Source organism: Aythya fuligula, chromosome 5 (assembly GCF_009819795.1).
Source record: "Aythya fuligula isolate bAytFul2 chromosome 5, bAytFul2.pri, whole genome shotgun sequence".
Lineage (NCBI taxonomy): Eukaryota > Metazoa > Chordata > Aves > Anseriformes > Anatidae > Aythya > Aythya fuligula.
Genome location: NC_045563.1, coordinates 59,895,375 through 59,921,105, shown reverse-complemented (window position 1 = coordinate 59,921,105; position 25,731 = coordinate 59,895,375). Strand labels below are relative to the sequence as shown.

The window sequence follows — 25,731 nt, the reverse complement described above, 5'->3', positions numbered from 1 at the left end:
AGGGGCGTTGATGGCTAACACAGGCTTGGGCTCAGTAGGGCATTTGGGACGGTGTCACAGAGGAATGCTCTCCCCTGATTTATGAGCACCTTCTAGTTACTCAGGTGGAGCAGCAAGACCTGGCGGTAAGCACCACCACACAGATCAGATGTTTTAAGTTCATAGATCAGCCTGAGGCACTGCCAATCACCACAGGGTTGTGGCAGTGCAAGCTCAGCCCTCTATTTTTAAAAATGACAAGCAGCCTGAAGAAAGAGAAGCAGCCCTCCTCCTGAAGCCTTACAGAGCAAGGTCCTGTACCATTCTTAGGAACCCTGTTCTGCAATTTGATGACAGCACACATACAGATTCAGAGATGGAGATGCTTCTGCTCACCTACAAGCTTGACTTATGCCATTCTTTGGCAAGACATTTTCAAGTCATTGTTTCCATGTGTCCTCTCAAACTACTTGAAAAAACCTTCACCTCCTCCCCTTTTACTTACAATAGGCACAAGTGGAAGAGGCATTCCTCAGAGCCCTTTCAGTGCAGTTTCCATGTTGGAAAGCCTGCTCGCTCTCCTGACCTCCCCCAACACGTTTTAGAGCATCACCTGCTTCCCCAGCAGCCAAGCCCCATACCCAGCCTTTGGCCATCTATGCAAGGCCCTTCATGGAGAACTGAAGACATTGAGAAGTTTCCGTCATTTCCTTCACAGTGTGAACAGCTTGCTCGCATCTGAAGTCTGCACCTTTAGGACTCAGGGGCTCAGGTTTGTTTTCTGTACATATACCACTCAAGCAACAGGAAGAAATGCCAACCTAGTCAAAATCTAGGAGAAGCTGATTACCTTGCAGGACAGGAGTCACTTGGAGCTAGTGTTGTTTGTTTTTTTCTTTTTTTAAATAATAATAATAAAAAAATCTGTTTAGAACATTGTACAGAAAATACAACTCTGCGTGTTAGTCTTTTTTTTTTTTTTTTTTAAACAATAGGTTCAGGAATAATGATCCTTACTCCTCCTATTAGCATTCTTTAACCTTTGCCACCTTTCCATGCCGGTACTGTCTGTGACATGATAATTCAAATGACTAAAAAGAGGGAAGTGTACAAAACACAATCTTGATGATTACCACAAAAGATTCTCCTGGGAACAAGAGAGTACCTGTTAAAACTAAGTTCTATAAAAGTGCAGAAACGTGTCAGGTTGTGGGGGCTGCCTCGCCCTGAAGCACGCTACAGTGGTTATAGTGGGAGGCTGGGCGCTTCTCCGGATCTTGATTCCCAGATTTGGAATGCTAACTGAAAGTCCTGGTAAACTTGTATGGTAAACTCTACCTGTAAGAGTTACCACAGGAAATGTCCACACAAGTTATAGTTTGGGTATTATGCTATATAATTGCAGAGTATGTGCAGAATGTGGACGTTTCCATTTATTTCTATTAATTCACATGTGTGCAAAACTAATGGTTTTTAATATGGAATTGTGTTCCCAAACCTGAGGTCTGTGCAATCAAACATTCTTCCTCTTCCAAAACATTTGTAAGTAATGATGCACTATTTTTTTTCTTAGTACCAGAGAGTACAGTAGACTATGTGGCACATCAGACGGCAGTTATCATCAAAACATCCTCAAACCATCGGGCCTTTCACTGCTAAACAATCTTGGTGTATTCTTCAGGGTTTTCCTTCACGTACTATTTCTGTGAGAACTGTATTTGTAATCTTCTCCATGCTGCTGAACACAGATGGTAAAAAAATAAATCAGTACCCAAGTGAAAACCACAACATGAAACCTAGTTTGGATGGGTTTCATGGGAGCTTAATAAAATTATCTGAAACAAAAGTAGGGGAATGTTTCGTGTTTGAATGCAGGATCATTCAAGGTGAGTTGCCATTTTGTCCAACCTCGTGCTCAAAGTGGGGCTAGCATTAAAGCTAAAACATAAGAGGAATTCCCTCCCAAGGTCCACTCTTCCAAGAGCCACAGTCTTTTCAGAGTAGCTGTTTCAAGTCCAGCACTGTCAACTCTTTCATAGCTCAGCACTACCCATGTGAAATACCCTCTTCTTTTGAGGTATAAACTGGGAGCAACTTGACAGCGACTTGTTCCTACCAGAGGACTCACAATTTTTCCCTGCATGTTCTACTCATGTTCACCATACTTGCCTGGCTGTGTAAACCTAGCAGGCAATCCCATTTTGGTTCCAGGCCATGGGAAAGGAAATAGGAGTTTCCTTTGTTTTCCGTCTACTGAAATGCTTTTAGCTCCTTTCAGATTTGTCAAAACAACAGCACACTTAAGGAATAATCTACTGTTGGCATAAACCTGTGTTTGGTACAGGCTGCTAAATGCCGTTCTCAATTTGATACGCTACACTGACATACTGCACCTTTTTGTATCTCTCTCATTCCCCTATGGTGGATGTAATTCAAAGGGATTACACAAAGTCGTAGCGAGCCCCAAGCGAGTCAGCTAAACCTACACATCGATGTTTAATGAATATAGTGTAGTCAAAGCTAATTAATTGCTCTATATTCATCATCAGTCTGCCATTACAAAGTTCCTTCCTCTTCCTCTCAAGGGCTTTCCTCCACTCCACACCGTTTCTGACTTCTTTCCATTGATGTCCAAAGCTCTGAGGCTTTCTTAAATTAACATAGGATTCTTCCCCAAGCCTACTGACATTATTTCCATGCACATTTGTCTGAAGTTCATTCTGTTTCCTTCCAAAGGTCTTTAGTCCTGAAGATCTGAACTGAACACAAGTCATCGGTGCCTTCTGAAATACGACTGTAGACATCTGCTGCTGGCTCATCTCCTGCTTTGCTCTCAGAGACCTGTTCTGAAGTCAGAAGCGAGGCGCTGGACCTACCTTCTCGCACTATCTCCTGTTTCAGTGGAGCGATGGCCAGGTAGGGAGTAGACCTGAGCCCTCCTCAGGCGCCCACCTTTCTGAGCAGCAGCCAAGGCACACCCGCGGAGCTGCGCCACACCAGCTGGCACTGCCTGTCTCCCCGCAGCAGGGCATTAATAACCATTGACAAAATGCTATACGCGACCAACGTGATGTCAGTGTATTAACCTCTGTCAGTTATCAGCACTGGCGAATGACTTTTTCTCTATTTTTTCTTTAAAACTTACCTTTGAAATATTCCGTCTTAAACAAAGCACCGGCTACTTAGAATACCTCTTATTTTCCTATTTTGAAAATGACCTGTCAATAATCAGTACTGACTATGTTGAACAACAGCTGAATTTAATTTTTTTTGTGTGTGTGTTTTTTTTTTGTTGTTGTTTTTTTTTGAGCTTTAAAAAAAACACAAATCAATCCAACCTCTACATACCCTACCTTTTGGGGTATATGAGCCTATGAGAACATCTTTTGGAAGATGCTGAGGGTTTTCCACCTACGAGAGAAAACAGCTGAGAGAATTTGAGGGATTTTCTGGAACTTACAGTTTATGAGCAAATTGCTCTAAACTGGTGTATTACAGCAAATCCATTACTGCTTTTAGGAATATGAAATTAAAATATCTTTTCTCACTTCAGACTAGCAACCAAAACACAAGGAATTCTTTTTAAATGGTATAACCATAAAGCCTTTTTTACAGTCTTAAAGTATTTAGGTATGCATTGCTTCCTTGATAAAACAACAACAACAACAAAAAAAAATACTATAAACAGATAAGATAAAAGACTGCAGGGAGAGAGAGCATCATTTATTACAGTAATGAAGACTACTGGAAAAAAATACAGATTTCCACATATAAATACAGGTTTCCACATATAAAACCACATCTATATCCTCAGTGCACTAATAAGAACAGTCCTGTTGAATTTCACTGTGATGACTCAGGGTCTTCATGCTCTCAGAGAACTTGAAAGATGGCTGGATTTTCAAAGCTGTTCCTTTCTTTTTTGTATTTACAGAACAAGGAGGTCATATTTTCATTGTTCACATACGTAGTTATTCACTGGTAAGTTCAAGATGGATACAGGATCAGAGACATACCTAATCCAAGTTCAGGTCAAGTGCAGTTACATCCTCTTACCTCCTACGGTGCTTTAGGATGTCATCTTTATCACAGTAAAATCTTTAGTTCTAGAAAACAGCATGAGGGCAACAGAAAAACATTTGGCATGGCAAACTAGTCCTGCCCATCTCTGGGTCTATGCTCCTGCCAGTAGCTACCAGATTTAGTAACTGCAGGGAGTGGAAGCTCCAGATCGGATGGAACGCAAATGCCCTGCGCTCCCAACCACAGTACGCAACGCAGTCGTTTCTCCCCCTTGGGTTTAATGTGTTTTTCTTAAAAATAAATAAATAAAAGCCTTACCATTTCCCCCCAGAACAAAAGAGGTTAATGTGATATAGACCTTCACCTGAAAATTGAAAGAGAATGTAAGAGCATTTGCCACCTTGGGCTCCTGTGTGTCGAGCAGCTGGTGCCAGTGGAATGCAAGCAAGGATGCTGCCAACAAATGTGAAGTCCTCTGCACCAGCTCTGTGCTAACTCCCACCACAAGGAGCATTTGCAGGGTGAGCTGAGAGCACAGCACAGGCACTGCCGTCACGTGGGAGCAGACGACAGGAGGAAACGGATGCAACGTTTGCAATGCTTCAGCCCTGCTGTGGATCTCCTGAGAAAGGATACACACTTTTTTTTTTTTTTTTTTTTTCTGGTTAAATCAGCTCTTACAGACATTCTCCGCCAGGCAGTGAACCAGGCAGCAGCACCTCAGTGGGAGAGGCAAATCCCACAGCTTCTGCATCCCTGTGGAAATAGCAGAAGACTGATTAATTTAACACCGTGCCCTTTCTGAGAAAAAAAAGCAGTAAGACAGCAAGGGGCAAAATTCATATGAATGTACCAGCACCTCCTTCCTTCTTTGGCAGAGAACAGGAGGAGCAGACTCTACACGTCCACCCTCTCCCCAAATCACAGCAGTCAGTCAAAGCAGGCAGGGAGAAGGGGCTTTCCGCAAAGCCTGTGCCTTTGAGGCAGCAGAAGGGCAAAGCTCAGTTTTACGACTGTTGGCCCCAACACAATTTACCATTTACCAACTAATCCTCCTCCACTCGAGAGCACAAGGCCTGCTAAAGCTCTCATGTCCACTTCTCTGATTCTTCATTGTCCACACTGACAGAGAGAAGCCCAAGAGCTAATCGGTGTGTAATTCAATCGCTGTCCAGGCTGTGTCACAGCACAATGCTCTGCTTGTCGTGCCACGGGCTAAGGCAGCCAGCTACTGTTATGCACCACAGCAGGTGTGAAGAATGTCACTCGCTCCGACTGTATGTTACCACTCTGTCAAGGTCCACTTCTGATGCTACTACTTTCACTCTCCACTTAATGATTGTTTTTCTTAACGACAGCAAGCTAATTGTCGGCTGTATGCTGAAAGGGCACTCACGGTATTTTTGATCTTGAGTTTGGAATTCCTAAACAGCGTAACGTGGGCCTCATACAAAGTAAAACCCTCTGTTGTCCAGATCCCCAAAACATGGAGGGCTACTGAAAATCTCTACTTCCTTAGTCTTAATCCAGCAATTAATATGTTATGACTTACAGCATCCAAAGTGCTTCGCTTTGCTGTGCCTCACACTGGACAGTGCCACGCACCGTTTGGTAATAGCTTAAATCTGCAAAGCTCCTTCATACCTAATTCCATTTAAATCAGTGACAGAGAAGTGCTTCAAAAAACCCTATCCACGTGTAGATGGATAAAAATCTCCAGAAAACAAGATTAAACATGCTGCCATACTTAAATACAGATCTTGGGCCACTTTGAGAATGGCATTTGGTGTGCTTCCAGGTTTTGTTTTATCTTAATTTCCGACACCAAAAGGACTAGGAAGTTGCACCTCCATTTTTCTCGCTTCACACCACAGTGCCAGGAAGCTGAAGAAGAGGGGTACAGAGGAATAAGGCAGGGCAACATCAACCACTTCCCCCGAGTGAAGCAGTACAGGTGTGCACAGCACCCAGCCGTGCTACTGGGCAGATCAGGAGCCAGTGGGGAACCACTGCTGATAAGGCTGCAGCAGCAAGAGTGAACTGGAAATTACTGAAACTGCTAAAAACAAAGGGACACTAAGACAGAGAATGCCTTCCTTCACACAGACACACATCAATTCCTTAATTTTAACATGGAAACAATACAAATAGGAGGAATACATGACGGAAGAACTGCACTGGGACAGGAATTGTTCAGGCCTGTTACAGGAGGAATAGCTTTTAGTCCAAAAGAACGACTGAAATCAGCTGGATACCCTAACCAATCTGAGAGGCAAGTAAGCCAAAATGGAAATAATTTCCCTGCCGCCACACAGATGATCTTAAGTCAGTACCTTTGGCTATGTGGAGTTTTTCTAATTCCATATGAACATTATGTCTAGTAAACTTACCTAATCTTGAACAGGGATAAAATACTACCTCACTCTTTCAAATCCTGGGATGGTAGCAAGGGGATGAAGACCAGTATCAGCTGCAGAGAAGAGCACCGTATTCATTACTCACAATACGAACTGGCCATCTGCACTCAGGATGTTAACAAGTCTTGCTCAGTGCTGAAGCCAAGCTGCTCATTTCACCCATACTTGTCTCCTGCCATCACTGACGGCTGATTTCCAAACATGGGCAGACCACAGCTTACATGGCAGGGGCCACGAAACATTCCTGCATCCTGAATCAGGATTTAGCAACGCCCTGTGCCAAGCCTTAGAAGCATGTACAGCATTTACAACTGAGTACCTGCGGAAATCCCATTTCCTGACAAGGAGAGGCCTCCGATATTCTTGTTTTTCTCCTGGTCTTATGTGGCGTAATGGCCACATGGACAGCAGGGCTCTTTTAGGGTCAGTAACTGCTACTTCTGTATTGATGACATAACTTCATTCTCTCTTACTGAGGGCACAACTTCATTCTCCTTGTTGCCTCCCCATATTGAGGACAGGCCCCCTTCTTGTACCATTCACCCCACAGCAGTCCTTTTCCACTTACTATTCATCGGTCAAACAACTTCACCCAGCAGCAGCAAACACCCAGCAATTTCCGTACCTTAATGGCTGGAGAACAAGCACCCCGAGACAGCAAGGCGTCTCCTGAATTACCCTTCTTGGTTCCCTCAAGTTGTCTCCTCACCCTCCATTGACCTGGCACCATTTCCTCCACTCCTGCAGCTGCTTCTTAACCCCAGTTTCTCTGATTTTGTCTTCTTCCCTGGCTGCTGATTTTGGCAGTGTGTGTGTGATGCCCCAGCTGTCACACCTAGAGAACTATCATCCTGCACGCTGCTCTGTGCCTAATCTCACCTCTGCCAGGCAGCTCACTGGAGCTTTAAACCAGCAGCTACAAACACCAAACAACTGTGAAATGCTACCAGCCCTCCAAATTTCTCACAGGTGGCCATGTACCTGACGAGACAGGTTCAGGAGCACGGAGATCAAACGTTTGTCACGGCCCTGCTGGTATTCAGAGGTCCCTCAGCCTCCTTTTGGGAACCAACATCCATCCCTGGGCCATGCAGGCTCAGAATGCCAGCCCCTGTGTCCCAGTTCCACCACGACATGCTACGACAATTTTCTTCTGCTAAATGCTGAGTGTAAACGTGCTGAGTGCATCTCTGCAGCACACTCCCTTTTCCTTCCCTCCTGCTGATCAGCTCTTCCTCCGGGTAGCTCAGAGCCTACCCCCTCCTGTTGGCCATGGCAGCGGACGTTCAGACAGCTGCTAGGGCTGGATGAAGCACCTGCTCTGGGCAACAGCAGCTGGAGTTCATTTTGGGTCCAAAGGGCCGAGGCCAAGCGGGCTGACCGCATGTGCACTAATCCGGTATCATCACCAACTCCACCAACAACAGGTGCCTCTTTGAAGAGGGAGGGAAAAACTATTTGGGGAGGAATCAGAGCTTTATAAAGGATATTATGGGCCAGGTCCTCAGCTGGTACATGCTCAGTTAAAGCATGTATTCTCTTGAAGTTATATGAGTAATGCTTATATATGCCAGTAGAAGATTTGGCCCACTCTGAGTGCTGCTTCTGTTCCCTTTTCGGTTTTCCCCAGGATTTCACCTCCTCTCTTTGCTCTGCACTGACCTTCCTTTAAAAAGGAAAATAAACCTCCCTGCCCCTTGCTTCACAACAAAGAGCTGGAAGTCATAAGCTACGTAGGGCAAACTTCAACACCCTTCTCTACACGTGTAACATGGCCTAACCACTGCCTTACCAGATGTATCCCTCAGTCCTGCTTGGGTCCCAGAGTCCAGATCACGAGCATGCTTTAATGGGAACAAGGATGATCCTGTTCTGAAACACATCAAACCAAACCCAGTTAGATTCCCTTAAGAGAAATCTGTCAGCCCAGGCATCATAAGAATTGACACGTTCTTGCTCTGGCCAGTGGTCCTCATAGCCCAGTGCATTATCCATCTGTTGCTGCTACAAAATAGTCTGGGAAGAGTGCAAGAAACCCTGCCAGAAGCAGCTCCTGGCTCAGTTGGCTTCAAGCAAAATTTTCTTCTCATATTATTTTGCTAGAAGGGCACAGAGCTTTTCCTAAACCCCCGAATCCTCTCTGCGGCTTGCTGTCACCGGGCACATTTCACGCAGACCAGCTGCACAGGATTTATTCGACCAGTTTTGGAGTATCAAAGCTAACTTTTTTGCCTTTGCCTCAGGCAGATGCTCAGTATGCAGGATTTCAACCAGAGAACAAGCAGTTCTGCAAAATTTGCAAATGCTCGGGGAAGTGATTTCTGAATTATAAAAATGACAGGAACTGGAGCTGTGGTCTAATAATCAAAAGGAAAAGGCTTCACTGAAACCACTCTGGGTAATGCCACGGTGTCCTAAAGACCAGAATAAGCAACTTCCCAGGACTGTCAGCTAATGTTGCTGGCTGCCTTCAGTGCCACGATTCCAGCAAAACCAGGCGAATGCCCAAATCTAGAGATCCTCTGCACACAGACAGTGAAATCAGGAGTGATTTGTCTGATCCTTGCAAGCTGGCACAGGAGAGTTTGCCTGGGACACACTGCCACAAACAGCCTACAGCCTAACACCTGCCCTCATAACAACTTTATAACGGATTTAAAGCCATTAAATTGAGGTGGAAAATGATCAGAAAGTGAAACCCTACGGAACCACAACACCTAGGTGATAAAGGATAATATACAGATGGCTTACAAAAGGTGCTTTGAGCAGAAAGCAGTAATAAAGGGTCATTCTGTGACTGCAACTAGAAGAGGAATTACTTCACAGGAATTTACCCTAGTCTTTAAGGTCTGTGCTGCTTGAGTGAAATTATCCACTTCTGGTTTGTCTGATTTACCCCCATTAGAAGTGTATTAATACAAAATTTTAAACTTTTACCTGATGAATGTTCACATTAAATTAAAAAAAAAAAAGACTGATTTTTTTTTTTTTTTGGCTCAGCTTCATTTATACTTTGAGAGGGATCTTTTTCAAACAAAGACTGTGAAAATGGCTCACTCATATTTTTTTTGACGAATGCAAAATCTAAAACATTTGGAATAATCTCTCCTTCACCTGCAGACATCTTCCAGACCTCTCACTACATCCGTGGCTTCAATTTCTTCTCTCTCTCAAGCCAAGTAGCAAATGTCATCAGCCAAACCATTTAAGCCCCTGGTTTATCTGTACTTCAGAAGCAGGAGCTCTTGGTATTAGCAAGGACACTAAGAACAGTGATCATCAGCAAAATACAGTAGCAGGACAATAAAAGGCTCTGGACCTTCATCAGAAGATGTAGTTTACTACAGGCAAATATTACTAGAGCCCAAATATTCTCAGTATGGACAGAGTGCATCTGCTCATCCTCAACTCGAAGAGATCTGATGTTCTTTCAAGGGCCACTGAGTGTGGAGCAAACCTACCCACGTTTACACTGCCTGGAAGGCGTTACCTGCAACCACTGATTTCAGATGGCACAAGCTGTACCTAAAAAGGGGCACTGCCTTTTCCAACACGTCAAGTCTTGTTTTCTCATTTGTCCAAAAATTAAGTACAGATTCTTGTCCACAGATGTGGAAAAAAAGTAAAAGTAGAACAGGAAGGCACAGGATACAAATTATGAAAGACTTTAGGTAGTTTGGGATTGCACAACTCCCTTATGTAACGCGCTGCCTGGGGCACACCACGTGTTTTCCGAAATTCCTCAGAATCCCCTTAAATTTGTTCCAGTGCTGAGACCCAGCAGATTCAACCTGCAGTCAGTGACTGGCCATACGGCGTGCCACGGACAGATCACATCAATGAGCCTTACGTTTGCTGGCCTGTGCTTTTTTTCAGTATAATTTGAAAGAACAATTGCAAAAATCTGAGACAAACAAACCCTGCTGATTTCATCTTATGTGCAGCCTCTCCAAGAAACGAGATGGGTAATATCAGCCGGTACCAATGGACAGTAATAGTCCACTTAAGAGTTTATTGGTGAGAGAAGAAATAGAGATTGAAGGGCCAAGCCCTGTGCTGCTCCATCTGCTGCTCAGCCTGGCTGCCAGTCCCCTGCAGCCACCAGGCACACAGGCAGGGGCACAGTTATGTCTTTTAGGCCTGGCTGGAAGCACCCACTCACCCCACAACACAAAATACCTGCTGTGGGCACGGAGCTGCCCCTGGGGGCCACATCAGGCAGGGCAGGAGCAAAGGGCGAGGACGAGTTGGCCCAGGCTATGCTTTAGACACAGCACAGATGTGCTAACGGGCTGTGGGCATATTCTGTCTGGAGTAAAGGACGGATTTCAATTGGTAAAGTTTCAAAGATTTTTCTCCTTAACGCAGGAGTTTATATAATTCAACATTTAGAAAGTTCTTTAAGAAAGAACCTCATTGCAAAAAAGAAGAAAAATGTACCTCAAAAATGACTTCCTAAATCAGAATTAAAATATTTTGTGTACGGGATTTCACTGTGGTACCTTGTTTTAGGAAATGAAATACACACATACATGTGTGTATGTACACATATAGACACTGTCTGTGTACACATATATACTCCTGTCTGCTCTGTTTGATATTAGCAAGAACAAGACACTCACTTTGGTAGAACTAGGCTCTAAGTTCAGCTTCTGAAAAGCCCTTCTCTCACACAGCTACAGCATGCTGATTTCACAGCACTAAAACAAAGTGGACCTTCCTGAACTCTTTACATTTGCTCGGTGACACAAAGACAAAAAAAATCTATGCCAGAACGTTCCCCTCGCAGCTTGGGGCCATCTCCTGTTTTGCTGAGGACTGCTTTTACTGTAAGGCCATTTTAAAAAAAGTTGTTTTTCTATGCACGCTTAAGTAGTAACCTCCCAAATTTCAGGCTGCTTTTTTAACTCTATGAGTCATACGGTACAAAAAGGCACAGAAACAACTCAGAAGTCTTGCTGGCTTTTCTTCCATGGAAAAAGGGAAATGAAACAGAGCGGGATCAGAGAAAACAGTGAAATGAAGCACCTGTTGAGAACAGCAAAGCATATGGATAAAGGGGCAAAATGTCTTCAAGTCTAACACAAGCGATTGTGAATTCACGGGTGCTTGTATGAATCCTTCTCCATTTCCTGCCAGAGAGCTTAGGTTTCACTTAATTACGAAATAAAATCACGAACGAAGACGGATAATTTACAGGAATACACATCATACATTTGTTTACTGCTTTCTTCTAATTTAGCCCTCAACTTTCATCATAGCTATTGATGGCCACTGAATCATCATGTAAGAAAAAAGTTTGGCAGCGTTAGATATAGTATGAAAAATCTGCCACAGCTAGGAAGAAGCTAACAGATGGTGGCTGGACAGAAGCAACACAGCCACAATTCTTGCTACCTGTGGTTAAAGGACAGAAAACGCAAACTCCAGAATACAAACTGCAGCTTTCAAGGACAGACAATCAAGGCAGAAAACGGCCAGATTCAATTAAATGTTTGCTAGTAGTCTTAACAGAAAAGCTATCTTCAGATGACTGCTGAAGCCCTATGACAGTAACTCTGTCCTCTTTGTGACTCTCTGCCAAAGAACTAAAAGGGGGGCATGTTTTAAGAGAGCTTCTTTTCTGTATACCATGCTGTGGCTGCTCAGCTTCCCACTGGCATACTGCTTTTCAACACTCTTTCGAATGTGTTGTACCAAAATCATCCCAAATCACAAATGTAAATCAAGGCACGTGCCTGACATTACACATGTAAATAATCCTGGATTATGGGAATGAGGAGGGCCAATCCCCTCACCAATGCTACTTACAGAGCCCTTGCTTGCAGTGGCTTGCACCGAACTACCTCCTCATGCTTTCCCTCAGTGCCCAACCTCTGTCACCCCAAGAAGGGCTGTTTGTTCGGGCAATCTGTAAAGCACCTTTGTACTTCAGGATATAGCAGGAATAAAGAACTAACCCAGATTCACTTGTATAGAAGTCATACACATACATTGTCACCCCAAGTGGGTAGTAGCTTTTCTAAAGCATATGGTTTCAGAAAGAAACCTAATACTTTCTCCTTAGTTTAGGGTAGATGAAAACCAGCTCAACTATCTTAAAAGCCCCCTACCTGATACCAGGCACTGTGTTTACTCCATGCCATGCTGAGATGTTGTGTACCTAGGAAACTGAACAAAGCACTCATCCTCCTAGGATACAGCATTATTTAAAAATCAAGATTGAGATCACAATTTTTGTGGATCAGATGGTAATTTCCTCAGTCCAGGTATGACCAGCATGTGAGACCACCTCATCCTGCGTAGCAAGAATCCCTAGATTAATTTGTAATGGAAATTTTCCATAACAAATTTAACTGCAGTACCAATTACATGTATTTCTTTTAATTCTGTGAGGCGCAAAGCAAAATAAATTCAGTGATGTTCTCATAAAACAAGCAGTTACCGAATGGGTGGAGATCAAGGAGATTACGAGACAGTTTTCAGACTGGGCCTATGCTTCATATGTAGACTTAAGAAACGTCTTTGCATCTTAGTTCTCCATCATTGGCATGGGATAACATAAGATACTGACTTCCAAAAGTCAGCATGTGATTGCAAATCCACTAATACAGATACGAGCATGCATGCACTAGTATGCTCAGAAATTACCACTATGAATGCACAGGCCCCTCTAAGAAAACATACTATGACCTTTTCATGGACACAAGCTAACTTGCTTTCTATTTTGTTTTCACACTTGAAATTCTTTGGATTGCCCACAGAAGGGAGGTCACTGGATACTGTTTTATATTAGGAAGGCAATAGTGCATGCTCACAGAGACACCACGCACTTGCCCTTTTTATTCTTCTTAGGCCTTCAAAGAATTATGCTGGAATTGTAAAACACACACCACTGCTTCACTGGCTAAAACAACGGCAGCTGGCATGCAGGGAGCTGAAAAGTATGAAGAGTCTGACGTGCATCATCCCAGCAGAAGTCCCTAGTGCCACAACTAAAAGCGGGACCCTTATTGCCTTCAGAACTAGGTCACACCGCATTGAACTGCCCTGTGAATATATCGTAACTTGTGAATTCAGGTACTTACTTCTGGGCTGAAATACTAAGGGCAAGCTGCACTCACATGCAGTTTAACCATATTATTATTATTATTATTATTATTATTATTATTTATTTACTTTTAATGGCAACTTTACACAGTTTTACTGGAACTTCTGATTTCACTTGGCTACGGCATGAAGAATCAGAAGCACAAATGATGGGAAATCACGTCAAACAAAGAGGGTTGAACAGCATAAGAGACAGAGGCGCCGAGCTGGAAGCACACAGGTTTCTGATGAGCAGCTCTCCTGCCAGCCCCGGACTGCTGTCCGCTGTGTGCTCGGCTCGAGGCAGTCAGATCCGATGACAACCAGGGCACGCAGTGGGCCGATGGCAGTGCCCCTGCAGTCCTTGCGAATGGCTCTCTGGGGCTGCTCCTGTTCGAAAAATATTCCACAGAGCAGCATGCTTGCTCAGCAGAAAGTCACTGAACAGAAAAATATCGGATTTGAAGGGTGTACAGAGATTAAGGGCACTGGGGCCACGCTTCACACGTAGCCTTCAGCAACGTTTCCGCTGCGACGGCTTTTCCCTGCTCAAAGCACAAGCTCAAAGCACTGACACGCAGCACAAAACCCACACAAGGAAGTGGCTGAAAACGCCAGACGCCTGCATTTTCAAGCTCCTCAACACACTTCACGCCTGGGACTGGGACATCTAACCCCAATTTGGCTCAACCACTCGCGGACCTAACGCCGACCAGGGGCTGAGGGGACGGGCACCGGGGCGGGGCGGGCACGAAATGGCGGCGGCGGCCGCTCCCTCCTGCCCCGGCGGGCAAGGTGCGCCGCAGGTGCCCGGCCCTATATGAGGCGGCGCGGGCGGCCCGGCCCCGCTGCCCCATGGCGGCGCCCGCCATGGCCGAGCCGCGCTCCAAGCGGCCCCGGGTGTCGCTGCCCGCCTGCCCGGCGCACCGCCCGCTGCCCGCCGGCCGCCTGAGGCAGAGCTTCCCGGTGGCCGTGGAGGAAGGGCTCTGCGGGGTCACCGGAGCCCTGCTGGAGCTCGCCTACAGCCTGCAGGCGCTGGTAAGGAGCAGGAGGAGGAGGAGGAGGAGAAGGGCAGGAGGGGGGTCGGGAGAGCTTCGAGGCGGGGGAGCCTCCTCCGTGAGGAGAGTGCTGGCGGTGCCGGGGTTGTTTCTTCCCCCCAAATTTCGCGAGCGTGGTGAATCTGAGAGCGTAGGTTGTGAGGTGGCTGCTTGTCAGCATCCGTGCTCGCTCTGCAGGCTTTAAAAAAGATAGCCCTGGTATCACCTAATGTGCGTGTCAGAATCGTGGCTGGCCATGCATCAAATACTAAGGCTTCAAGTGTTTTAATGAAGCCATTTCAATAAAAAAAGAGATAATCAATGCCGTCCCTTTGGATGCCAGGCATCTGCGGAGAAGCACCATGTTCCGTATATCCCCCGGATCTTTGATGAAGCTGAGTATTAAACCAACAAAAATTAAGTATACAGCAAAACAACAACTAGTTAAGCACATGGATTAAAGTAATATGAGTGATTGAGAGCTGGAAGAAGCCTAACTAGAAACAGACAGTAGATAAACCTAAAAATATGAACACTTTAAAAACATTTAATGATTCCCATAAAAGATTTACCTTAACAGTTGAGTAGGTGCAGTAACTATGGCTCTTTTTGAAGTCCTGCAGCACCCTTGCACTGAAGAACTTGTTATAAAATGTGGTGTTTCAACTCTTCTGTAAACAGAAACATGAATGAATGAATGGCTGCAGGAAAAGGATTACGCAAGTATTACAACGATGTTTTAATAAAACATTCCAGTGTGCGCTTGCCCTAGAATGCCTTACTGTGACGCATGTATACGTGTGTCCCAGGTGTGGGGGTATCCTAGATGGTAATTCAAATACCAACTTGTTGTATTGTGCATATAAATTTTATGCACTTTTTGTAAGCAGTTAAGCAGCAGATGAAACACAACTAATTCATTATTATGCAGGGCAACAGATCAAAGCAGGCAAGACAATAGGAAGCAGAAAAACTTAGGAAATGCACACATTTGTCCTTCTCCCCTCATAGGCATTCTACAAGCCAACAGCTTGATATGCAGGTCTCCCACCCAGACTATGTCCAAGAGGCAAAAGCTGTGTTGCATCTGCATGTTTAGGGAATGCGTGGACCAAGATACTGTAGCTCCCTCAATTCCTTTCTTGCGTATTTCCAGCTGTTGCCTCTGTCTTCAACATCAAAGTGGAGCAGAGCTAGTGTTGAAGCCTCTATAAGCTGGTGGCTTCCCACTGCTACCTCTCTCCAGTGCATTCTGTTTATAGGACAGCAATGTCACAGACAAAGTTCTCCTAACAGAATTGTTGAGGGCTCTAATAATGTAGTCAAATATTGCAGTGATTATTAAAACCATTACTTTCCCATATGGAACAGAACAAGCCTGTGGTGGGTTTACAGTTTTAATACTTCTGAAGTATTCTTGGCAAGAGCTATATACAACACTCAATTATATTATGGTATAGTATTGTACTGTACATGTACAACGTTCAGTAGTAGTAGTATTTATGTGGGAATAGCATTATCCATAATGAAGGGGATAAATGGATGCAAAGTTATGCTTGTTCTCTTTTTGCATTTGCCTCAACTTTTTCATAGCTTTGAAAGCTTTCTTTTCACTGGAATGAGTGAAAATTTCTCTGAGAGAAATTGTATGTTCCCTGTGGGGACTATGCATTTGGGAAGTAAAACAAACAAAACTTAGCTGAGATCCTCAGAATATTTTCCTAACTGAGAGAGAGCATCCGTACTTATGGCTATGTATCTAGAATTAAAGGCTAGGAGTTCGAATAGAAGTAAAGATTTTCTGTTGCAGACAGTAAGACTTTATTGCAGAAAAAGTGGATGAAGACCTTCAAGTGATTGTGCTGGTAGAACAAGTTCTTTTGGAAGCATCTCATGGATTCTGATAGTCATGTTCTGCTGCAGGTAAATCCCATCTCTAGCAAATCCTAACATTGCTTGTTTGTTGTTTTTTTTTTTTTGTTGTTGTTGTTGTTGTTTGTTTGCTTAGGGTGAATATTTTGATCAATCACATGTGGCTCTACCGAATGTTTCCAAGTTCTTCTGCCATCAAGCTCTGGAAGAGAGAAAAGCTGCAGAGGCTTTGATGGAGTATCAGCAAGAAAGAGGAGGCCATTACTGTGGTAAAACCATCCAGGTGTGTAGCAAACAAGAAGTTTTCAAGCATTTGCAATGAGCTGTAATTATTCTAACTTCTTGCATTATAGTGTTGGTACTTCAGCTCCCTGCATTCATCCTGTTAGATTTCCAGATACAATTTCCCTGTCCTATTAGTGCACGTGCTTTTGTTCTTGATTACAGCACCTGGAAGCTGTCAGACATGCAGTCCTAACTCTGTGTGGTTGCTCTTCTAGCCAAAAAGAATATAAACAATGGTCCCCTCTTCCTTATGCTCAGCTGGAGACTGCTGTTTCCAGTGTGCTGTGATGGATAATGTGAGGCTCCTTAAACTGTTTCAATGCTGAGACAGCCAACTTGTCTGCCTTCACATTGAAACCACATAGAAGCCTAGAAGGCAGATCTGTTATAGTTCAAGACAGGCTTTGAACTAAGAGATCTGTCTGACTCAGGTTTCACAGGTACAAAGGAGTAACTCAAAGTTACCAGTAAAAAAAAAAAAAAAAAAATTGTTAAAGGGCTGGATATTCCTCTAACAAGTTTGTATTCTCTTAATAGTTAATGCAGAATACTCCCTTTGGACTACCATGCATTTGGTAAGCTGTAGGGGAAAAAAAGCCATTGTTGCTTGTTGAATCCCTGTTTCTTGAAAAAGTGTTTGGGTTCTGCCACTTAGGTGTGTTTACAGCCATCCAATTCAGCAAGAAATAACAGCTGCTGCAAGCTAGGAGTTGTTGTTGCAAAATCCTAACACGTCATATTTAGAGGGCCAAGTAAATTGCAGGAAAACACTGAACATGGTAAGATGAGCTGTTCATCTGTGTAAATGTAATTTTGTCTTTGCTTCTAGAAACCAAACTATGACTACGCAGTCGGTCTGGTGAAAGCTCTGGAGCTAGCAATGGTACAGTGGAAAACTATGACTCGGTATTTTGAAGAACTTTATGCCATAAGCATTGAAAACGCAGACCCTCATAGCGCAAGCACTATCAAGAAACAATTCATTGGGCCCAAAATCCGGAAGATCAAGCTGATGGGAGATCTTCTGACCAATGCTCGCAGGCTTGATTGTTCCCAGGATGGCAGAAATAGTCTTGGGGATTACTTTATGGACCGGTTGCAGAAGGAGTTCAGAACAGGCATAGAGTTGGAGCCTGGTCAGCAGTGCAGCCCCTGCCCGCCTCTCCAGCAGGGTACAGGAGCTGCAGAGGGTTTGAAGCGACCCCAGAAAGATTTTTTCCAGCACAGGAATAACATAGGGCCAATATATGCAACCATCCACTGCACTGCCACGCTACCACAGTGCAATAATGACGGGACAGGAGCAAAAGTGAAGCAGGGGAGGGAGGTTGTTTAATGCTGTGGCTGTTGCAGCTGTGGGGCAACTCCTAAAGGCAGACCTGTACAGAGGGTGGCCTAGAAAGGAGAGCCCAGGAGGCATGATGCTGTATCACTCCATTTTTTTTATACCCTTTTCCTCATCTTTTGAGCCACAGCTCAAAATCCAGCCCATATCATTTTTATTTTTTTTATTTTTTTTTTTTTTTGCTTAAATGGTAGCTAGGTTGCTAGTTAACCTAGGTTGTCAGCATTAATCGTATTTTTATCTATGCTATTCTTCCTGGAAACCCAAAGCTTTTAGGCCTCTTCTGTCTTAAATGACTAATGGGGTTAGTTTGTGCAAATTATTTTTAACAGTATATACAACTCTTATTCAAAGCAAACTTTAGTACAAAGCAATTTCCATTTGAGAGAAAAGCTAAATATTTTTTATATTATTAGATATTTTAGTATACTAACATAATGCAATGAACTTGTTAGAAGACAAAACTTGTTTTAAAAAAGCCTTTTATCACAGTAGCAGCTTAAATAAGTAGTCCAATTCATTTATTTACAGCCCAGCTGTTTCTAGTTGTATGCTTCTCCAAGATGAAGGATGCAAACATTTCCTCAACAGTGGGAACATGACTATGTGCTGTTTTTTACTACACTCACTTGCCTTTTCTCATCCTCGGAAAGCAGATGAGGTAAATCAGGGGTCCACATCTAATACTCCAGAAGATTTGGACAGTACTTTTGGATACATGGTTCAACTCTTAGGTTGCCCTGTGTGCAGTCAGGAGTTGGACTCTGCGATCATCAGCGTATTATATCACTGTAAGTTCCTTCCCCTCACCTGCTACAAGAGTGCCTTTCTTTCTCAACATGGGCTGGCTACAGGAAGAGGAACTGGCTAGATCAGCTACATTGCTTTTTGTTTTTTTATATACCACTTTTTTATGCATATGGGTTTTGCTCTGTTGAAAGATTCTTACACTTTTATGTAATAGGTATACCGTTTACACTATCATGTTTGAAAAATAAATTCAGTTGAACATTAAAAAATGGCATGTAGCATCTACATTGTATTCCCCATTTGACAACACAGAAATCTCTTCTCCAAGAGATTTTTGCAAACAAACAACACAGTACCAATACTTACCTGCTGTGGAGAAAGTTGCACAGGTGACTTCAAAGATGAAAAGAGTAGACCACAGAATGACACAAATGCTAGAAGACTGTACTAAGGTGAGAACAGTGCACAATGAAACATGGTCGGAAAAGTCTTGACTCTGATGCACAGCTGCAGTTAAGTACCCATTTCTGCAAAACTGCATTAGCCTACTTCATTTCTGTGTTGAAACACAGGATAGACAATTACAGTGCTGATGCTTTCTCAAACTTTCTGCTAATAATGATTTAGCTTTTCAGGGGGAGGGGTGGTTAGGGAGGAGTCACTGTTAGGAACATGCTGGATTTGTCTGTTGGGGATGGCTGCTCTTGAATACATCAGAAATTTAAAAGATATTTCCATCTGGGCTGGATTCCAACACCCACTCTCACGCTGAGCATACCTTATTCAACAATTAGTTCCACTGACTACAACTCAACATGAATAAGAGCAATGGAATCCATCCTCCGTATTAAAATATAGCTCACTTAATACGAAGCGAGCAAAACTGCTAGTTGAATTATAAACTAGTGCCAAATAAAAACAAGTAGTACAGCCAATGCTTGACTTCTACAGTGGGCTTCTCCTTTAAGGAGTCATTACCTTTCTACAGTGTAGGCACAGCTTCCAGCATTTAACATCTTAAATGAGTTTCACCACAACAAAAAGCCAACTTTTCAATGCAGGGCTGCTCCTTTTCCCCTGAAACAGTGCCATGTGTGTTTCTAAAAGACGTTTACCTTCACCTCTGCAGCTGGATGTTACCAGCACATTTTCAGACTTCAGGCCTTTTTCTCTTCCAAAATACCTCCTGGACCCTCTGCCTGAAAAGACAATTCTGTTAATTTTAGGTAAACTCACAATCAGCAGCTATTTTCCCAGTTTATCATCTTAAAAAAAGAAAGAAAAAATAAATCAGTAACTGTAGGTAGCTGAAGTTTTTCTTGTCCACATGTTTGTGCTGTGAGGCACATATGCCTATGAATATCATCTCAGTAAGTCTGTCAGCAGTACCTGTCAGTTGTGAATAGGATGAGCCTCTCCGTGCTTTGTAGTATGGGATGTACAATCTGCCTCTGCCTTCTCATCTTCATTTCAACCATACCCTGGAGAAACAGAGATAAAGGATAAATGTGGAACAGTTATAGTGACAACAAAGTTTAGAGTAACCATACAGGTTTTCTTGCAAAGCAATGTCCAAAACCACCCAAACACACAACCTGCACTGCTCAGAATAGCCATCAGTACCCGATATAACTGCATCTAAATTGGAAGCTCTGGAAAGACCTTATCTTTACGTGAAGTTATGAGTTACGGAGGCTTACAAACAGGTGTTGACAATGGCGTATTTCTAAACACTGCCATAAGCACTGCCTGTGGTTGTAGGGAAAGGGAGCTTGCTGCTGCCTACTCTCAGAGCAAGGAATTAACTTACAGTCTCTATGGAGAACACGCCTTCCTTCCTCTTCTCCACTATGGCCACACAAAATTGAGAAGAGCAGCTCAGGATTTTGTGTTTTTGCAAGGACTTCTTTCAGGCATACCACAGAAGGCAACATCTTCCTGGACAAATGCATCTGTGGGCAAAACACTGGAAAGTGAACGTGAGTTTTGGTGGTGGCAGCACAAGGTAAGTCTTCAAAGGCAGCTTCACTGGAAGACCACTCCGAGCAGAGCTCACCAGCTGCTCGTGGCTTCTTCCTGACTTTTTCACTTCAGTGAATTCATGCACTTAAGCGTGTTCATGGGCAGTTAAGTTACAGACAGTCTTGCTTGTATCACTTGTCTAAGTCCAGCCATTTGTTACAACTTTGCCCAAATCAAGTGATCTGTGTGCAAGTCCCACAATGCTTTTTTCTGGGGTCTAATATAGCCTAGAAGCACGCTTACAGTGGCAGGATATGCTACAGCATGAGGTAATTATTAGGAAAATTACCTTTTCCACAAATTAAAATAATGATCTGCAAAGAGTTTGTGTGTTTTGAGTAGGTCACACGGCCAGCACCAAGCCTTGATATTCCATTGTACGCGTTCAGCGTTAAACTATTTATAATTTTTCTGTTATTGTATGTGTGGCATTACTTTGAATACAAATTATTTTCACTTCTAGCTGTTCAGCAAAGATTAAAAAAAAATAATAATAAAAATCTGTTCATTCCTTCCGGATCAAAGAACCTCTGTACTAACAGCAGCGTTTCCACAAGCTGGCTGCTCTGCCTCTCCGAACAGCTGGGAGATACACTTGTAAATGAGTAAGGGTGGTCAATAGCTGATCTCCTTGGGACATATCGTTTTTCAGCGCTGGATACAGTGAAAGAACAAACTTGTACAGAGTCCAAAACATCTACCTAAAAGAAAAAAAAAAAAATATATATATATATATATATATATATATTTGGGGTAGTGACAGAATGTCCCTAACAGCTCTTATCTTTGCATTTGAAGACAAGTCAGTAGAAATTAGGGTCTGTAGGTTGGCAATGTTTGCAAAAACTGAATCACACAACGACAGAAGGACAGCAGAGGAGCGGGGCGGGCGGCACCTGCGGCTGCCGGGCCGCCCCCCGGCCACCCTGGGGGGGGCTCCATCCTCCACGGCCCCCTCCCCGCCCCTCTCCGCCCCGTCCCGTCCCGTCCCCCCGGGGGGCTCCGGCATAAATACAGCCCCGAGCGGCGCTCCCGGAGCGCTGCGGCTGGGGAGGGGGTCGGCGGCGGTGCCCGCAGCAGCAGCCGGAGCTCGGCAGCCCTCAGGGAGCCCCCCGCGACCCCCCAAGCGTCGCCCCCTCTCCGCCGCCCCCATGGACTTACTGGGCGCCATGGAGATGCCGGAGGGCTCCCTCTGCTCCTTCGCGGGCGCCGACGACTTCTACGACGACCCGTGCTTCAACACGTCGGACATGCACTTCTTCGAGGACCTGGACCCCCGGCTGGTGCACGTCGGGGGGCTGCTGAAGCCCGAGGAGCACCCGCACCACCACGGGCACCACCACCACGGGCACCCGCACGAGGAGGAGCACGTGCGGGCGCCCAGCGGGCACCACCAGGCCGGCCGCTGCCTGCTGTGGGCGTGCAAGGCGTGCAAGAGGAAGACCACCAACGCCGACCGGCGGAAAGCCGCCACCATGAGGGAGCGGCGGCGGCTCAGCAAGGTCAACGAGGCCTTCGAGACCCTCAAGCGCTGCACCTCCACCAACCCCAACCAGCGCCTGCCCAAGGTGGAGATCCTGCGCAACGCCATCCGCTACATCGAGAGCCTGCAGGCGCTGCTGCGGGAGCAGGAGGACGTTTACTACCCGGTGCTGGAGCACTACAGCGGGGAGTCGGACGCCTCCAGCCCCCGCTCCAACTGCTCCGACGGCATGGTGAGTGCCCCGTGGCCGAGGCCCCTCGAGCTCCGTCACGGGGCGAGTCGCCTCCTCCTGCCCTTCCCGTAGCTGCTGGCGTACGTCCTCCCCCGGCAGAAGATGAGGTCCCTTCTCCTGCCTTGAAGTCCAGCAGCAACAGGGTCCCCACGCCAGGCTGTGTAGGAAAAGAAGAAAAATCTGTTATGGGCCTTTAGGAAAAAACAAAAAACAACGCAAAACTGGGAGAAGTTAGGCAGCGTGCTAGGGGAGCAGTCTGGGATGGGTACCAGGGAACTCGGTGAGGTCTGAGCCCTCCTCGTGCTTCAGAGCTCCCGGGGCACCTCCTCTGCTGTGTCAGTACCGCAAAGGGCAGCAGCGAGGAAGGTCCCAAAGGGTCACGGTAATTACAGGGGAAAACTCTCAGGGGAACTGATCGAGAGCCTGGGTTTTGCTTTCTGCCATTCGTCACGATAACAGGGCAGTCTAAGCAACAGTTGTTGTCTTTCTTGACCTGTTTGAAAACAGTTTTCCTCTTCTCCTCACACTTCACCTCCCCAATTCCCAGCAATAGGAAAAAGACCCCAGGCTTTCAGTCCTGTTCCCTCGTTATGGGGAGGGGAGAAGGGCTCCAGGGAGGCTGTCTCACAGCCTAATCTCGTCACTGGGGCTGTGGGCTTGGACTCTGCTCGGACGCAGGGTGGTGGGGATGTGGTGCCTGGCATGCGGGACAGCTGCCGGGGATGGGATCACAAGGGCGCTTTCAGCATTGAGATGATTTTCTATTTTTTGGTGAGGAGAATCATCTCTGAGCTGAATCTATGGGACTGAGAGAGTGGGCAGGTGGGAGACAAGATTTACACAAATGACCCCTCCTACAAATACTGCCTGTTATTTTCTTTTCATGGTAGGCGAATGTATGGGAAATAAATATATTGGTCAAGAACTAGGGGCTTTTCTGTACAAAGTGGAACTGGGAAGAGAGACTAAAGGAAATCAAAAGGGACAAAGGTAGACTAAAGGCTTTTTAAGAGAAACTGACGTTTGGAAAAGCCTTCAAAAATAATTAAAAAAAAAAAGATTGGTTCCGCCCTTGGTCTCCCTATCATAAAATGAATGTATAGGGCAATAACAGGTGAGAATGCTGGAAAACCTCATCTCTTTGGCAAAACTACAGCATTAGTTGTAACAACAGCGGTAACTTTCCTTTTGGAACAGCTGTGCCACAAAATATTTTGGGGGTGATTTTTTTTTTGGGGGGGGGGGAGGCAAGTTAAGATCTGCCTCACTCTAAGACATAAACTTGATAGCATTTTAGCCAGGACTGGAGTGTTAGGGGACTGAAAATTGGGGACTGAAATACAAAATAAGATCGTTCTTGGGATTTGAGGAATAAGCTGCCCCCCAACCAGTGATCTCACTCAGACTGCTCTCCTTTCCAGATGGAGTACAGCGGGCCTCCTTGCAGCTCTCGTAGAAGAAACAGCTATGACAGCAGCTACTACACAGAGTCACCAAATGGTGAGTATTTGCTGCAGTGGCAGTGTGAGAAACACGGCGACGGGGACAGCCAATGCAGCAGCCTCCCCTGTGCCTTCTCTGTCCCTGGTCATTTAGCTGACCCCAGCCGGGCTGAAAAAGGAACCTGCCTTTTCAGCCAGCGAGCTGCTGATGCTTGTAGAAGCAGTGGATTTCCTCTAGATGTATTTGCAAGTATGGGGATGCGTTACAGCTGCATTTCCTACTTTGCAAATAAAACGTCTGGATAAAAATACATTCCTCTCAGCAACTAATCTCCAGTCTTTAACCATGTTTTGCATGAAGACTGTTCTAACCAGATATCACTGATCCAAACTGGAGAAATTGCTGATGAAATTCCAATTTTCCATTCCCTTTTTATGTGCTGAAGCGAATCCCTGGATCCACCCTCCCCAAAAAGCAGCATGTTTTGCTTAGGTCCCTTCCATTTTGCAAATTACAATGTCTTTTGTCATAATTGGCATCCTTCATTGATACTCATTTCCTTTCAATCTTTATATGCTCACAAATGAGTACTTTCAGCCACTTGCTGGGGTTTTTATGAAAGAACTACATCCTACTGACACGCAGTACTCATCGGATAAATTGATCATATCTTTGTCTGTCTTTAGATCCAAAGCATGGGAAGAGTTCTGTTGTTTCCAGCCTTGATTGCCTCTCAAGCATTGTGGAGAGGATTTCCACAGACAACTCCACATGTCCCATACTGCCTCCGGCTGAAACTGTTGCTGAAGGCAGTCCCTGTTCCCCCCAAGAAGGAGCAAGCCTGAATGATAGCGGAGCCCAAATTCCTTCCCCCACCAACTGCACCCCTCTTCCCCAGGAAAGCAGCAGCAGCAACCCTATCTACCAAGTGCTATAAAGGCAGGTCCAGCTGGACTGCACTGAAAAGAAATTGCTCCACTCTGCCAAGCTCTGAGACCTGCCTTCTAAGACTGAAAAGACTTCAAGACTTGTTCCAGTTTTAAAGTATCATGCAAAATTCCTTACAATACTTTTCACACCTGTATTACATCAAAATACACCGAGTTATTTATTGGTTGTTAAACTAAAGTTATTTAATATATCTAGAGATAAAGTTGTATACCATGAAATGGCCAATGTTTTATCTGGGCTTTGGAGAATAGGAACCTGGCTCTTGAATGTGGAGGAAAACAGAAATCTACAACAGCAGTGGCATGACAGATGCTTCCTATTACCCCTTGTTCTGGCCAAAATAAGGTTGTGGACCATTTTTTGTAAAACATTTTGTATAATTGTAAATAAGAGTTGCTTTGGAAAAAAAAAAAAAAAAAAAGGAAAAAACAAAACAAAAGATTAAAAACAACAACAAAAAAAAGGAAAAAAATATTTAATGTTGCTTGGTTTGTTGTGCCAAACTTTAACTTTATATATTTATACAATGTGGTTGCCAAGAATGTTTTCAACAGTATTCTAAATAAAGACCCTTATTTATAAAATCTATGGCGTTATCCGTTATCTTGACTTTCATTAGGGCTTCTAGAATTACTAGTGCATTTAGGAGTGGTGTTAAGATCGCTGCCTTGGCAGGAAGAAGATACAGGCTCTGATTCAGCAACGAAATCAAGAACATGCTTCAGCTGCACTACTTTCAATTACTTTGTGTAACGGCGTTGCTGAACAGGGGTCCACCTTCTTTGTGTAGTATCTTAGCCATT

The 25,731-nt window shown here is 44.6% G+C and overlaps 2 protein-coding genes and 1 long non-coding RNA gene across 3 annotated transcripts; 2 read left to right on the top strand and 1 right to left on the bottom strand.

Annotated features, from left to right (window-relative positions):
• The first annotated feature begins 14,378 nt into the window (after window positions 1-14,378).
• Window positions 14,379-18,187, top strand: LOC116490337 (ferritin light chain-like). Its single transcript, XM_032189434.1, has 3 exons — window positions 14,379-14,546; window positions 16,554-16,700; window positions 17,532-18,187. Exons 1-3 carry the CDS (start codon window positions 14,379-14,381, stop codon window positions 18,036-18,038), a joined length of 822 nt encoding a protein of 273 aa, XP_032045325.1. The 3' UTR covers window positions 18,039-18,187.
• On the bottom strand, window positions 15,124-21,249 carry LOC116490338. Its single transcript, XR_004253357.1, has 5 exons — window positions 20,608-21,249; window positions 20,187-20,278; window positions 19,913-19,996; window positions 19,164-19,244; window positions 15,124-15,216 (listed from the first exon to the last, which is right to left on the bottom strand). It is a non-coding gene; the product is annotated as an uncharacterized LOC116490338 (long non-coding RNA).
• Window positions 21,250-21,970: 721 nt separating this feature from the next.
• MYOD1 (myogenic differentiation 1) lies at window positions 21,971-24,914 on the top strand. The gene is made up of 3 exons (XM_032189014.1): window positions 21,971-22,534; window positions 23,956-24,034; window positions 24,664-24,914. Exons 1-3 carry the CDS (start codon window positions 21,971-21,973, stop codon window positions 24,912-24,914), a joined length of 894 nt encoding a protein of 297 aa, XP_032044905.1.
• Window positions 24,915-25,731: the final 817 nt, after the last annotated feature.

Excerpts from the sequence above, each read along its gene's own strand:
- LOC116490337 (XM_032189434.1), top strand. The coding sequence starts at position 14,379 with ATGGCCGAGCCGCGCTCCAAGCGGCCCCGGGTGTCGCTGCCCGCCTGC. Across the intron at positions 14,547-16,553 it reads CCTACAGCCTGCAGGCGCTG|GGTGAATATTTTGATCAATC; the intron begins GTAAGGAGCAGG and ends TTGTTTGCTTAG. Across the intron at positions 16,701-17,531 it reads ACTGTGGTAAAACCATCCAG|AAACCAAACTATGACTACGC; the intron begins GTGTGTAGCAAA and ends CTTTGCTTCTAG.
- MYOD1 (XM_032189014.1), top strand. The coding sequence starts at position 21,971 with ATGGACTTACTGGGCGCCATGGAGATGCCGGAGGGCTCCCTCTGCTCC. Across the intron at positions 22,535-23,955 it reads CCAACTGCTCCGACGGCATG|ATGGAGTACAGCGGGCCTCC; the intron begins GTGAGTGCCCCG and ends TCTCCTTTCCAG. Across the intron at positions 24,035-24,663 it reads CTACACAGAGTCACCAAATG|ATCCAAAGCATGGGAAGAGT; the intron begins GTGAGTATTTGC and ends GTCTGTCTTTAG.